Source organism: Pholcus phalangioides, unplaced genomic scaffold (assembly GCF_987345545.1).
Source record: "Pholcus phalangioides strain wild (caught in Gottingen) unplaced genomic scaffold, Ppha-v1.0 ptg000013l_1, whole genome shotgun sequence".
NCBI lineage: Eukaryota > Metazoa > Arthropoda > Arachnida > Araneae > Pholcidae > Pholcus > Pholcus phalangioides.
In genome coordinates, this window is record NW_028301606.1 from 8,260,607 (window position 1) to 8,277,167 (window position 16,561).

Consider the following 16,561-nt stretch of genomic DNA (forward strand, 5'->3'; position numbering starts at 1 on the left):
ATAGGGAACTCTTATGTATTCTTAAATTAGTTTTCTACCTCTTCGTGGCTTTATTCTCTATTTTTTCACCAATGTCCACATCCGTAAGTTAACCCCTCTACGATCATGGACGCCATATTGCGTCCAATGCCAGTGGAATAAATTCAAAGAAGTTCTCTGTGTTTTCTTTCCTTTCTCTTCGCCGTCGCTAAGCTTTATATTAATGCTATATCAACTCTCTCTCTGAAGTTGCTTTTTCTTTCCCTTCTTTCTTTCTCCTAATGTAAATTATTTTTTTCCACACATATAATGTGCCTCTCTACTATATGCATGTTAGAGTGAAAGAGAACATGTAGGGTGAGGGTGAAAAAAGGCAAAAAGAATTCACTTTCTACCATATATATCTACTATACTCTTCATTTTTCTAATGTGCTGTCAGGTTAGAACGAGGTTACGAGATTTAATCGCCGATTCGTCAAATACAAATAATCCAAATTTGTATCCAAAAGCTTGTACGTGAAGTGGTTAACCACATTTTTTTTCTAGAGTTGAACAAGTGTATAAACCTCATTTGGACATGGTGAAAAATGCTATATTAATATTCCAAAATAAACAAACAATAATGCTAGAGAGGCATGAATCGTCAAGCCTTTTTACCAGAAAATTCACTAAGATTTCAGCACTCCAGCTTTTCAAAGTTCTGTCTATGAAGAAAATTACCATAGATGCACTCACATAAACGTACTTCCTAAGTAGTAGCATTTGCATCTGCGGGCATATACTGGTGCTAATGAAGTTATCCAAGATTCGGTAAAACACCAGCTGCAGCAGCTAGACAAAAGCCAGTGCGTGAAACTGGTAACGAAATCATTGTTTCTTAGAACTGAAACAAAAAAAAAGGTCAGATTTTTATGTAGTAGTTTTTGTAATGTTTAAATGTAGGCTACGTGTGTTATACATGTGTATATATTCCGGTGTGTATTTGTTCTAGAAAAAATCAGTAAACTTCACGGAATAAGGAAAAGGCTGACTAAAAGTTAGCTAGGAATTTTGAGAAAATGGAAATTTTACAAATGAAACATATCTAAATCAAACTTCGAACTATCCAAAAAACGAGGGGGAAAAAATTGAATTAAACAAGCAATTTTTCAACATTATAATGAATGGGAAACTCAAGGGGGATAATCCGAATTAATCGATTTAATTCGAATAATCCAAAAATTTGAATTAACCAAGTTTGTGAATTAGCCAATTTTGCTTGTAATTTTAACCACATGAAGGTTATAAATTTACATGAACGGAATAAAATGCGTTCCTTTTTGTTTGCGTTCATGCCTTATTGTCTCGATTAGTAATAAAATATTTGATTGAATGCCAGTCTTATGAAAGCCCAAGGCAATATTTCATAGCTTTCTATATACAGTATCAGAAACTTACATTTCAAAGTCTATGACAAAAAAAATATTTTATGAAAGAGTAATCGATATCCCAATTAATATCTTTGTAGACATTAGCTCAGAGCATGATGGGAGAAGAACCAGAAGCTGCAAGTCGGGGTCAGAAATTTCGATTTAAACCGAATTCTAAAAATATCTTGACCCCACAGACCAATCGAATCACGTGATTCTTCGTCTTTTTTTTTCCCGAACAAATGTTCTCAAAATGATCCGATTTTACGAAGCGATTTTGCTTTTCTTTCTTTTTTCTTTATTAACTAGAACATCATTGCATTTTTCTTCTTTTAAATCATTTTTATTCTTATTATTATTATTATCTTCTGAGGCCCGTAATCTATAAGTGATCTGAATTTTTTTTTATTTTCTCTCCAGTAGCTGACGCTCACGTGTGCGTCAACCTTGGCAGACTGCTGATGGAGGATAAGTAACGAGTGGACAGAGAAAACCACACTTTCAAGATACTTCTAAATTACGTAATTTTCATGGTTAATAAAAAAAAATAAGTTCACTACTATGTACGTCATAAACACATACACACCTAGAAGGAAAAGAAAATTATTTCGTCAAAGAAAATCGAAGGAAACACCGAACCCAGAAGCTTCTGTGAGTTTATAGAGGATACACGTCGCGGCACTTGAACAGCCGTAAACAGCTCGTAAGTTTCCTTTGGAAAAAAAATCTGTCTTTAATATCAAACACTAATTAACTAATACAAAACATTATAGATAATTTAGCATATTTAAAACATAGGCATTCGATTTTTTTAAATTAAAAGCTATTATTATTGGTTCTTTTTTGCTATGTTTTCCAATCATTAAAACGCCCGGTAATACATGAAGTCAATTACCGTTTTTCTAATTGCTTTTGAGGTTGATGAGTTCAAAGGCAAAATTCGAGTATCTACCGGAATGACTCGAAAATAGCTATTGCTTCAGGCTTAATTGTAGTTTATTGGAATATAATGAGTCATTTTTAATGTACCTATCATTATTCATTTATGAATACGTTCATTGATAAATTTTTCGTTATAGCGAATGACGTGAAAGCACAATTTGTCATTTGCTCATCATCATATTAATAGTAAATCTAAATTAATACGCGTTAATTTAAACTTTAAAAATACAGTAAAACCCCTCATATGTGGTCACTCCTCTTTTACTGTCAAATAATAATAACCCCCTTTTTAAAAATTTCTTCAATAACAACCCCCCCATTTACTGTAACCTCAATATTTTACGACTAATTTCCACAAAAGAAGCATTTTACTGTATATACATGTATGTAGCACAAAAAAAAGTGCAATATTCGCTGAGATATTTTAGTTTTCAAAAGTCACTGGAAATAAGGGGTAACAACAGCATATATTAAGGTACAAACCCAAATTAAAATTGGAACATTCTTCAATTTCAGTTTTACGTCCTCCTTAAGATACTGTGCATATTAAATTTAGAAAAATGTAAATTTTTGGCTAGGCTCAGGAGAAACAGAGCAACAACTTTCTGGTTGAAAGTTGTTGAAAGTTGAGAGAAGGACAACCGTGCAAAAAATTGAATTCCGTATCTCAGTACTTATACAGCTTCTAGTAAAATGGGGGAATAAGATATGTAAAATGGGCACGTTATTTGGAGACTTTTTCTAATTGAAAGTATGTTTTTATCACCAATGGATTGAAAAGGTTCAAAGATATTCAAAAGATAAAGCTTTGTATAAAGATAAGACTTTACAACCTGTACAGTATATAAAAAACATCGCCTCCGAGCCTCTGTGCTAGAGACCTTTAAGCCCCCCCCCTCCCCACTCTTGTGAGAGCCAAGGCGTCAGAAGTGTTTTAGGCCTAGGGATGCTCAACTTGATATTTATATAGAAGTTTTTGATTTCTGAATCAATTCTGAAGGTGCTCAGACCAGTGCTAAAATTTACTGTGAGTGCTCGAAAACTCACTGAATTCCCGGCTCCAACATAATTACATGTCCTCCTGAAGGATGGGGTTGACAGGGATGCTACCCAGGGTCTCGGGACGATTCTAATAAATTTTTTTTCACAATATAAATTAGTATAGATCTTGACCCATGTAAAGCTTGGCCTGGGACCCTACCAAAGATCCCAGCCTACATAATGGGGGCGGGCATGTGTACGGATTGTTTTTTTCCCCCCACAACTAGTCACAAATTGGCCTTCTCTGAAGGAAAATATTAAGATGATAACACTGAGAATTAATTGAGATCATTATAAAGAAGTAAGTTGATAATTTTTCTGCATACTATATGTACATATGTATTTGTTTTTTTGTGTTTAGGAATCAAAAGGAGCTGTCTGAACGCACATCACGGGTTGTCCGCGGATGTTATTTATTGTCACATTTCCATTAGCCTGTTTCCTTCTAATCACATTTTTTTGGAGAAAATTTCGAATCTACAATCTCATACGGGGGAAAATCAACGCAAGTCAGGAAGATTCACCTGTAGATTCTGGTAAGATTATAAAAAAACTACGTATTTTTATTGTAGTTCTACAACTACAACGTGAAGGAAAATAAATTAAGACAATGAAGCGTCCCCTTTCCCCTTGTTATTCATATTACAGGCATTTCTCACTTTAAACGATTAATTTGTTCCGCAAAATAATCGCGTAAGACGAAATCGCGCAAAATGTGTCGAATTTAACACGGGCGAAATAGGGATAGATAGGTTTTGCTCACAGAAAGATAAAATAATAAAAAGTAACTTCATTTCTGAATTAATTACCAAACTTTTAAATAAATCTCGAAATGAATGAATTCAATTAATACTTTTTATTTCTGTCTTCATTACTTCTGATTGATTCTAGTGCGTAAGAGTGTGGATGTCTTCTTTCCTAAAGAGCCTGATATGATAGACTGATAACTGTTTTCAATGAAACTTTCGAGATTCAGGTGATAAGCAGCATCATGCCCCCCCCCCCCCACATCCGAAAAATTTGGCGGGCTCCCAGACCAGACTTTTCACGGGCCCCCTCTATAGTGAATTTAAAGCGTGAAAAAAACAAAAAAATAATGAGACTTGTCCCGGGACCTGCCAGCCCCACCCTTGTGTAGACCATGAGCAGCATTTTCCCGCTCTTTATGAAAACTTCGGTACCAAGAAAAATGACAGATAATTCTGGATATCCCTCGCAAATACGAAAAATCTGGTTTCATTACGATCGTTTTCTTTGGTTGGAATTTTGATAGCATTGTCAATGTACGCAAAGGATGTTGATTAGTGAGATCTGGTGAATTGGATTTGAGCGTTTGTCCCACATTTGTCTCATCGAAATCATGAAAATTCAACATATTTTGTCATATTAATCTCCTCATATTTTAAATTTCGCTGGTCGCGATTCCTAAAATTAACCTTCAAAATCAAATCGTATTATAGCGAAATCGCGTAAAGTGAGACCGCGTAAAGCAGGGGTCTTTAACCTTTCAGAAATTGCGGGCAAATTAAGACTTTCCATGAAGCCCGCGAGCACCAAATTCATACCATGGCATTCCTCGTTATTAAACAGGGTTTCTCAGATTATTGAACACTCATTTACTCTGAAATTATTTCATTCCCTAAATTTGAATTTTTTAAATAACTTCTTTCACTGATTCCGATTTTTTTTTGTTAATTTTTCCTTTTATTAACTATGAAATTCGCCCCGATAATTTTGGAGTTATTGTTTCATTAATTTGAAATTTTAAGAATTAATTATGTCTATTATTATTTCTTTTTCACCAATATTCTTATTTTTTTTCATTTAATTATTACTTTTTAAAATTCTAATTTTACTTTCAATAATTCTGCAATTATTTCTATCGGTACGATGTTTTTCAGAATTTCTCGTAACTTCTGGACGTATGTATACCTTTTTGGATGCCGAATTTTGCTTCTCGAAATACAGCTATAAAATCATAGGTCTAAAAATGTGTTTGTCTCTTTGTCCCCCAAATTCATTGTAACGGCCCTATCAACATATCAAATGAGCAGCATTACTATTGATTCTGGAAAGTATCTCACAGTTCTAAATACAGCAGTACAAGTTTTAATGGTCAACACTCTTCAACGAGCTTTTTTTATAATTCAAACGTTTTTCCTATGTAAAATAGCTATTTCCTCAAAATGGTCTGCTGGCCACAGCGAAAAGCTCCGACGGCCACATTTGGCCCACGGGCCATTGATTGAAAAGCCCCTGGTTTAAATCAAGAGATACCTGTAACTTGTGGGGCTGTACATCATTTAGTCAGCATCCCAGTTCTATGATTTATATTATCAGTAACCTTTTTTCCGTTTCCCAGAAGTTTGTCACTAATGTTATTCATGCATAATCACATATCCACACAGGCCGTATATTGTTTCTTTATTTTCCCAATGCATGGCTAATTATGGGTTCCTTTTTCATTGTGCTCTTCTTCAATGACTTGCTCGTCATTGTATTTTACTATTTTTGGAGAGAAATTTCACTGAGAAAAAAATCGAACTGTAATGTGATGTGCCTTCGTCTCGAGGTCCCACATGAGAAGGAAAACCGAAAAGGAAAGTTTTCATTTTGGTAATGACTTCCCTGTATAGAAGTGCGCTTTACCATTACAATGTCCTCCTTCCGTAATGTATACTGTCGATTTTCTGTGAGCACGTAATTTTTTTTTCTTCTGCTAATATCAATCTGAACAATCTATGCCCTTCAAAATTCGAAATAACAAATTTCTCTTCACCTTAACTACTGAACGATCGACTCATATTTCTTTTTCTTAACTTCATAACAATGACATGTATGTGAAATAATGCATATTTACAGTAAGATTTTGTCTGCACGAGTTCAATAATTTACACTCATCTTCTTACGCAATCACACTTGGTGAATATGTATGATTAGTGTGTGTGTGTGTGTACATTCGTCTCAGACTATTGTGATTTCGATGGAAGACAATTCGTCAAGAAATAATAATACCCCTCCCCCAGCTGACAGCGCCAGCTTCAATAAGCAATACGTGATAGCCAACCATGTTGTATCTGTAATGAGCTAGCAGGAATTTGGTTGCTGTCATGATTCGCAGTAGTTAGTTTATTGAGCACCACCTGGCAAATCATTTTCTCCGGGTGAAAAAGAACAGAGTTAACTACATGTGTAGGAAAGGAAATCTTGGCCAAGCTCTTCCCCGCATATCTGAATTACTAACCAATTACCATAGACTAATGAAGGTTCAGTTTATGCCAATATATCTCTCCCTTTCTTGCCGATCCGCGAAAAAATTTTATGCATCAAAATACTGGATACTATGTTTTTATGTTTGCCGCAAAATCATTTGTGTAAGCACCACGCAGCAAACAGGAAAAAATAGTTATCGGTATTTTAACGCATAAAATTTACACCGGTGTGCAGCATAAAAAATGAGCAAGATATATTACCCTACCACATATACTGTTGATTTTTATGCTGCACACCGGATTAAAACCAATAACCAATTGTACTTCAGGAATTATTACAGATAAACTTTTGTTTATTTGGGGGGGGGGCAGCAAGGGCCCCAGCTCAACAGTGTTTCTCGCATGTATAATAATGGAGTAGGCCCAAAATATATGAAAAATAAAAAGTCAGAGAGTTAGGATGCCCCCCCCCCCTATTATTTATTTTATTCGAAAATTATTTCTCCCGTTTATGCCGGTCTGCTAAATTGTTCACTAGATTTCACCGTTCCACAAGTATAAAAGGTTGAAGAACACTGTTCTAAGCAATCTTAAAACTGTGTTTCTCAAATTTTTTTCACCACCATGAACATCGTATAAAGATACGTGTATTTCCTTTTAATAATTACATTTTTTTACACGATGACTTATTTTTTCAATTTTGATCACCTGGGGACCCATAAGCCCACTCCGCCGTATGCCCGTGGTTCCTTGGGTCATAATGTTCGACAAAGATGTCCTCATATAAGAAAATGATAAAAAAAAATTATAAACTAACTAAAAAAAATCTCTGAAAAATATTCCTTCTTCTGTAATTTACATAAATGTTCCTCTCTAATCCAATTAAACTACCCATCTTTCGATAAGAACAATTTCGGTACATTTTTCTTTTGACTCTCTATGGTCTCATGTATATTTGAATATACTTGGTAAATACACGGTCAAAAAAAACCATTATACCAATTTCTTTTCCAAATTTTTTGGTATTTTAGAAAATACATCTTTCATTGTCATTCCAGTTCAAAATACGGCTCTCTTTATACAAGCACAATACTTTTCTATCTAGAAAGAGTTGATTCCTTGTCGATGTCATTTTTTAAGATCAGCTGAAATCTTACGTGTTCAGAGATTTATAAAATCGCAACAAATTGAAGAAATCAATAAAATTCACGGTAAAAACTATTCAACTTCGCTAAGTAATATTTTATATGTTTATAGATAACATTAAAATCAAGGCAAACTATATATTTTTTCCGCAGTTAACAAATTTCAGCTAATTAAAAAATCCTCTCCATTTAATTAAATTGCTGTGCTGATGTATTGTTTCAATTAAAAATGTGATAACAGCACCAGTTCACATCGGTTCTTATAACAATAATTTTTTTTCAATATATTTTTTACGGACTGAATCATGGAGGATTGAAAATAAATATTCCACAAAAGATTATCGTATAAGGAATGAAAATCTGGAAGAATTTCCTTCTACGAAGTCATAAATTATTTTTCGATCGATAATAAATTTTTTCATGTATATATGCCGTTTTATCAAATCGAATAGACGAAAATATGCTACAGTCAGACATAATTTATGGATAGTATAATATGTGTATACGTATATGTATTGAGAGAGTAATGGGGGGAGAAGTGAAATACGAAATACACCCTTTCATTCAGAATAAGTTTACCAGAAATTTATATTAATTCAAATTCTTGTTCGAAGGAAATATTTTTCTATACGCAAAACTGTCAAAATCGATCAATATAATCGAATGGATTTTCTTTGAAATGTTAAAATAAATTTATGTGTATAGATAAATCTGGATAGTAACGAGGAATTATTTTTCTTGTGATAAATGCCTTATGTAATGCGTCCTAATTTGAGATGTCGGAAATTGGCCAAAAACAATTGGAGGCGGAGGGGGGGGGGGTCTAAGCGGCTTATAGTGCAGGTAGGCCGGTAGGGTGGCAGATATGAGGAATGAGTAGTCAAGAACACTAGAGTAATCTTGGGAGAAGGGTGGCAAGACCATAAATCCACCCCTGCATACAGAGTGAGGGACAGGTCAATGAGCGACCGAAAGAATGACCTATAGAGTTTGTAATCATGTGAGCGAACGCAAGCGTGACCTAGAGAGTGTGCAAGCATGTGAGTGATCGCCAGAGTGACATAGAGAGTGTGCAAGCATGTGAGCGACCATCAGAGTGACATAAAGAGTGTGCAAGCATTTGAGAGACCAAAGCAGTGTATAAGCACGTGAGTGACAAGCAATATGCAATCACGTGAGTGACAAACAATATGCAATCATGTGAGTGACAAACAATATGCAATCATGTGAGTGACAAACAATATGTAATCATGTGAGTGACAAACAATATGTAATCATGTGAGTGACAAACAATATGTAATCGTGTGAGTGACGAGGAACGAACTGATCAAAACAGCGTAAAGCATGTCAGTGACTAAAACTATGACCTAAAAAATATTAATTGAATAATTTAATGCAGATTAATTTTGCCTTTTTGAAATCTGGTGGAGTATACTTTTATATTCAAGGCGTATCAGATCCAAAAGTGCATCTTTATCAACAATCAAGGCTTGATATTCATTGCAGGCCAGAAGATATTCAAATTCATAGGACGATTTTTCATGTGATGAATGAAAAGATTAAAAGTTTGTAATAAAAAGATAAAAAGACGAGCATCCTCACAACTTGCGCATGCGAATCAGAGGACGCGAATCAACCGATATTTTTTTGTTTTTGGTGTAACATTAAGTGTTAATTAATTTCACGAAAGACATGATCAGAGGTAAATTTATCTTTTTGCCACCCTTCTCCCCCTTTACTCTAATTTTCTTGACCAGTCATTCTTCACATTTGCCTCTCCTCTGAACTTGGCGTCCTGAGTTGTAGCCAACACCTATTGCTGGCGTTGTTATAGCCCTCTGGGTTACTCATTTGGTCACTCGCATGCTTCACTCTTTTGCTCGCTCACTAACTACGTGCTCTCTAGACTACTCTTTCGGTCATGCACATGATTGCACACTCTCTATCTAGAGCAGGGTTCTCAAACTGTTCACCGAAAAACTTTGTCAGAGGCGCCTCGGAGCGGCGGCTTCAACAAGGGTTCCTCAAAGCAATTCTCTGTTAGATTGCTTTGCGGGAGCCCCCGGTGAGCGTCGATTAAGAAAAAGGAGCCACAGGTGAAAAAAAAGTTTGAGAACCCCTGCTCTAGGTACATCTTGTGGTTGTTCGTTGATCTGATCCCTCTTCTGGTCACTCGCATGCTTATGCTAAAGTACGTTTTTAGTTGTTCATGGACCTGGTTCATCTTTTGGTCACTCACCGACCTGGTCCCCTCTATTTCTATCTCCAGACCACTCTTTTGGTCATGCACTTGCTCACCCACTCTCTAGTAACTCTGGTCGTGCACATACACTCTCTAGTCAATGTTTTGATCATTCGCATGCTTGCACACTATCTAGAGCAGCGGTTCTCAACCGGTGCTCCGCGGAGCCCTTGGGGCTCCTTGTACACTCTCCAGGGGCTCAGCGGTCGCTCGATGAAAATAAAAAAAGCAGTAAAATTTTAAAAAAATAATTATAAATATTTTTAAATAGTAAAAATGAATCAGTAACTTTGATGAACAATTAAAAAATTTGCCTACGGGGCTCCGCCATGGAATTTTTTTTACTATAAAAAGGGCTCCGCGAGTCAAAAAAGGTTGAGAACCGCTGATCTAGAGCATGCTTTTGGTTGCTCATTGACCTAGTCCATCTTTTGGCAGAGTCGAATTTAGTACAATTTTGCCCAAGGCCGGGCTAAGTCATTTGAAGGCCCTAAGCATTTAAGTAGATTTGGTGCCCTCCTCCCCCATTTTCATGCCACCGGCTGCATGTTCAGCAATTTTTTCGTTTAAAGGCTAATAATTTTTATTTTCAGGCTTTCCTCACGTTCAGTTTTTTTTTTTTTGTTTTTGGCAAGAATTGTGAATAGTGATATTGCTAATTTTCTCCAGGGTGCCCATATGCGACATATTTCCCATTTATCTATCAATTGGAAGAAAAAAAACAAAAAACGTAAGAAACGTTAAAAATAATTTTTTTCTTTTCAAAAGTAGGCACATATGATGTGAATATTTCTAACCACACGTTTTTTTTTAAATTCTCCCCCCCCCCCCTTTCCGCTTTTTCTAGTTTTGCGAAATCTTTGACGACATCTTCAAAACCAAAATGCTACGTAACACATCTGCTTCTAGTTTTAGTAGAGATGAAGCATCATATTGTTCTGAAAATTTTTGTTTTAATGCTTGACTAATTCTGGCATCAAAATTATAAAGGTACATTTCTGTAGCTTTTCCATTAAAATTTTGCTTAATTCAATATTTTTCTTAATTAAGAATTCTAATAAATTTTACATCTTATTTGCTAGAATTGAGCAAGGCGAAGAAAGGCAAATCAATGTTACTATCACTATTTTTGAATTTGCCAAAATGTACGTTTTGGAATTTCAAAAAGACAGACCTTTGATTTCTACCTTTAGTTCTAGTCTTTTAAAAACATATATTTAAAATATAATATAAAAGATATTTTCTCCCATTGACCGCTTTTTTAGAATTCCCGAACCGGATTCAAGAGGAACCACTGAACCTTAGCATGCTCACAATATTATCTACAAGCACGGTACCTTATTTTTGGTTAATCACCATCATCAGGTACCTTTTCTTTCTGATATATTTTCCGAGTTCGTCTGCAATCTCGATTTTCTAGCCTTTCTTTACCTTCTACGGTGGGTCAAACTACACAGTAGTGCCGTCTTTACGCATGGGCCCACCCGGGCATGGCCCGGGGGAAGGGGGGCCGAGTGCGAAGGGGGGGGGGCTTCATGATGATGAGATCTCGTTAAAATTTTTGCTACTTTGCATGGAAATTCGTACGGCAATCATTTATAGTCAGGTGAGGGGGGGGGGGGGGCTCAGAGAAACCTATTTGCCCGGGGCCCACGATGCTCTTAAGACGGCAGTGCTACACAGTTGATCCATTTACGATCCATATTTGAGTATACTCACACAGATCTGCACGTTCTACGTTCATGTTCTTAGTCTATAATTTGGCTTGCTCGGTGCCTTCTCGACGCATGGGCCCACCCGACCAGGCTCGTGGAAGTGCCAAGAGGACTTCGTGGCAATTACATCTGGTTACAATTTTCGAGAGTAAGTATGCAAATGGAAGGCAGGTATTTTTAGTTAGATGGGAGGGGGGGGGGGGGGCCCTCAGAAAACTCGCTTTGTCCTGGGGCCCATCAAAAGCCTACCAGGATCAACCTTTTGAGGGACACACGGAATATTTCTAGAGAAATTTTGAGTAAATAACCTTCAAATAGGCGTTTTGAATTAACAGATATTGATTTCATAACATATAAAAGTACAGTATTTCCCTTCAATATTCTAATTCTTTTTACAAAAATATTTTTAATTTTTTAATTGTCATTTGGAGGGTACGGGACCTCCATCTGCGAGCCGATGCTATTGTTAAAAATACCCTGACCTTACTTTATACAAATTTTGTGACATCTCATTCCAAAACCTCAGCATTAACGTGAGGTCTAGTTTGCAATATTATTAATTTCTCTAGATTTGAAATTTAAATATTGTTGCTGTGGAAATAGCATATGCTTCTCATCTTGCGTCAAAGAGGAATTTCAAAATGCTTTCATTTCCAATACGATTTTTGAGGATTTTCTACCGAATGGTTGATACTGTGAAAAAAAAAAAATTGTGCATTGATAAAAATATATAATTTATGAACTTTTTGTGGTACCCCTTTTCTCTTGATGCCCTAAGCACATGCTTATTTTGCTTAATGGTTAATCCTGCCCTGATTTTGCCGCTTGTGGCAAATATATAAATAAATTAAATTATAATAATAATTAATAATATAAATCTTACCTCCGCTCCCCTCCCCTTCTACTCTGATTTTCTTGACCGCTCATTCCTCGGAGTTGCCGCATCTCCAAACTTACCGCCTTGTGCAAGTAGCCAATATAGCCAGCTCGTATAGTAGAAAAATACAGCCCACTTGTATTATTGGAAAAGATTTTGTTAAAAATTCTGATTTAAATGCATTTGTGTGTATGGTGTGCATTATACCGACGTAAATTAAAGACAATTTAGACACTCGATGAGGCTTGAAATATTCAAAAGAGAGGGGAAAAAACAGTTCATAGATTGTGCAAATGAAAATAAATAAACAAGAGCTCTTAATTAATATTCTCTACGTGCCATGCTACCTGTTTGTGTTGCTAGAAGAAAAAAAAATTAAAAACGCAATATCGTATTTTTACGTTTTTCTCCCTCTCCGTAACGATACCATCAAACCTTGAAAAGAGGACTTTCTTGTACTGTGCGCGTGAGATTTCGCAATCCAAGTCAAGTGTCCAACGGTGGATATTAACAATGGTATAACACTGGAAGCAAAGTTTTCGATATGGTTATTAACCAAGGTGATGAATGAATGACCTTTTTATCCCTCCCTCTTCTCATTGGTGAAAAGTAAAATCGAACTTTGGAAGACGCAGAGTTTAGAGCAATGGGGGAGTTACGAAACATCCTCACGATGGTTAAAGGAAACGATGATTTCTCTCTCTTTAAGATGAGGAAAAAAATTTTTTGAAGGAAAAATGATGGCGGAAACTATAATAACTGTCGCCATACACTACGCTAGGAACTCCAATCGCTCAGACTAAAAGGCAATTTGAGTTCTTGACTAATACGATCTCTACAGCGATTTTGATGTCTTTCTCTTGTTTCCTTTGTCCGTCCCGAAATTACTTTTTCTTCGGAACGGACATCGCCATTTATTTTCTTCCAGTCTTGAGAGCAAAAAACAAATGTATTTCAGCATTGTGAGATGGTCAAGGAAAAAAAACTATTCTTTCAGTGGTGGGGGACATTTTAAGAGTGTTGGTGAACGATCTTGACTTCTCATGCTTTCGCATGGAAAAAATCTCCTTCCCTTAATTAAGGAACATTTAAAAAAATTTTATTCACTTTAGAGACTCGATTTTTTTTTCTCAAATAATATGGATATCTTTACACAATTTAAAGAGGGAATTTAGGATTTTACTTATTAGTTGTTGTTTCTTTCACGAATTTCAAAAGAGCATTTTAATGGGAGGGCATGATTATATCACATTAGTATATATAATGCCTGCCCGCGGCTTATATGAAAATACGTTAAAAATACTTCTAGTGCAGGTGGAACCAAAACTCAAACATAGTTAGGCACAGAAAATTTTATAATATTTGAAAATTAAAAAATTTTTAAATGTGTTTTAATAAGCACAAAACTCCCTTAAATGCTGAATCTTTAACCCTTTAGGCAGGTTTTAAAATTTCCCTGATCAGTATTATAACTGCCCTTGCGGCGATCACTGAACCCTGCGCAAAATGTCAGACGTTTTTCAAAAAGAATGTTTTTTTCCGATCTTGTGCAGCTGAAGTGCTTTCCACCCATCACCGAGAATAATTAAAAAAAAACAAGGAAGTAAAATACAGCATCTTTTTATATCACTTATACTTTACGCATATTCCTATGCTATCCCGAACGAAGATTAAAAAAACCACCGTCTCTCTCCTTTTGCTATCAAACTTCGAATAAAAGCTGACTCTGCCCACTGATAGTTGATCTGACAGGTTGCGTGGGGGGATGGAAGACACGTTTGCGAAAAAAACGCCTGCTTCACAGATCATCTGTTCTCGTCATAGCCGAAATAAGAGCGTTTTCGGGAGGCGAGATATCTCGTAATTGCCGAAATACAAGGAATCAAGTTAAGCGAGGTATCTCGTTCATTAAAATGAAAGATTATTTTTTTAGCTGTAAAAATTTTTGTTTTGATACTTTTGCGTATGATATTTCAAGATTGTATTTTTTTCCCATTGGGGGAGCAGAAAAGAAGTACAGTGAAACTCTCCTCTGAGATGCGGTCACCCCCTTCTTTACGGCCAAATAATGATTTCCCCTTTTATAATAAAAGTATGCATTTCAAACCCCTGATTAACGCGAACGAATTTAACTAACCCTCTTCCACGAACGAATTTTATCGTCCCATCGCTGTCCGCAAAAGATTGGTTTTACTGTATTATTGGTAAATTTGCTTTGAGGTGTAGGACAGGGACTCTTAACCTGGTATCCTGATATACCGGGTGATTATAAAAAAACTATCCCGACATATGGGCCCCTAACTATCATACCATTCACAGAAACTGAATGAAATTTTGGCATAAGGTATTTTGTGGTATGCGCTCAAGAATGATATGGGAAACAACAGTGTCACTCTAACAGTTACGGTTACAGTGAGAAAATTTCGAAAATATCAAATGGCAACACCAAGTTTTTTGTATTGGAATGTGATCTCCATTGTGAAAAACCCTAAATAGCGTTCGAACGGCAACTGAAGCATGAAAACCACCGGCGGTAGATAGGCTAAAAGTGAGGACAACCAATAAGGACAGAGAAGCAGCAGAAAATAAAGCATTTTATTGTGTTTCACAAATTTTCCACATGACCTTGTGGAGGACTAATCAGGCTGCGATCTCAGCCGAAGAAATGGTATGACGAATGAAACGAACATTAATGCTCTGGTGCACGGCAAAGTCCTTTTTACTTTTTCCTTGCCTAGCTCTGGGGATTTTCGTGCTACAGGTGCCATTCCAACGCTATTTAGTGTTTTTCAGTATGGAGATCGCATTCCAATACAAAAAACTTGGTGTTGCCATTTGATATTTTCGAAATTTTCTCACTGTAACCGTAACTGTTAGAGTGACACTGTTGTTTCCCATATCATTCTTGAGCGCATACCTCAAAATACCTTATACCAAAATTTCATTCAGTTTCTGTGAATGGTGTGATAGTTAGTGGCCCATATGTCGGGATAGTTTTTTTATAATCACCCCGTATTATACGGGCCCTTTTGCCAATGGCATGAAGTCCAGCAAAAATGAAGACTCCTTAACAAAATAATATTCAGTTCATAGGAATGTGAAAATGTCTCAAAATTCTATGTTTTGAGATATTTTCATTTTAAATATTCACTTTGCATGGAACAAAATGGGAATCAACTCAGATTTAATTAGAATAGGGAGCATAAAAATAGAGTTGGGAATTTTTGCTGTTTTGCAACATGTAGAGGCATTTCTTACTGTTCTCATAGCATGCACAACTTAAAAATACAATTTTTTTTAGTTGCGTTTTTGAACTGGGCCGTCGATACAGTTTTCTGTGTATATTCTTCATCTTCCAAAAATTTTAAAACAAATTAAGCTCCGCGTTAGCCAAGAAATGCGACGGATCGTATTTCTTGGCCGGACACAGTCGGGACAAACAAATTCGTCCGTAAAAGAGGGTTAATCAGGGGTTTGAAATGCATACTTTTATTACACAAGGGGAAATTATTATTTGGCCGGAAAAGAAGGGGGGGGGGGAGTCCCCGTTAATAGGTGTTTTACTGTATTAAGGCACTGAGATAGGACTATTTTAACAGCTACGTGGACCTCCAGATCAAGAAATGTACTGTAACAAAGCCTCCTAGATGTAGTATCTAGGCGGCTTTGACTGTACCACCCCCCCCCCCCCAATTTAAGTCTGACTCAATTTATGTTGATTGCTATTCAGAGAGCTTTCATGTACCAAGAGGCCCCGTGCTTAGGTGAGCCCACGCGTTAAGGCCATGTACTGTAGTCATCCTCATCTTACCCCTCTAAAGTCTATATCCCCAACTGCGTATGCATTACCTTCTCAGTCCTCGAGGAAAGTTTGAAGTTGACGTTGTTTACGTTCATTTTCAGCTGTGAAACCATCTAAAATTAGTTTCTGTTGATATAGATGATTATGAATAAATTGCTACCAAATGTTTGCGAGATCTGGAACTAATTTTGACCTAA

The 16,561-nt window shown here is 36.2% G+C and overlaps 1 protein-coding gene across 3 annotated transcripts in view; it reads left to right on the forward strand.

Annotated features, from left to right (window-relative positions):
• The first annotated feature begins 2,031 nt into the window (after nt 1-2,031).
• ACC (acetyl-CoA carboxylase) overlaps nt 2,032-16,561 on the forward strand; it is an 83,954-nt gene continuing 69,424 nt past the window's right edge. For 2 of the 3 annotated variants that reach the window (XM_089240661.1, XM_089240664.1), the window contains exons 1-2: nt 2,053-2,091; nt 3,733-3,907. In XM_089240661.1, the coding sequence (XP_089096787.1) occupies nt 3,778-3,907 (130 nt within the window). In that variant the 5' untranslated portion in view covers nt 2,053-2,091; nt 3,733-3,777. Of the gene's footprint in view, nt 2,092-3,732; nt 3,908-16,561 lie in introns of all 3 variants that reach the window. The other variant, XM_089240662.1, reaches the window with a different exon arrangement.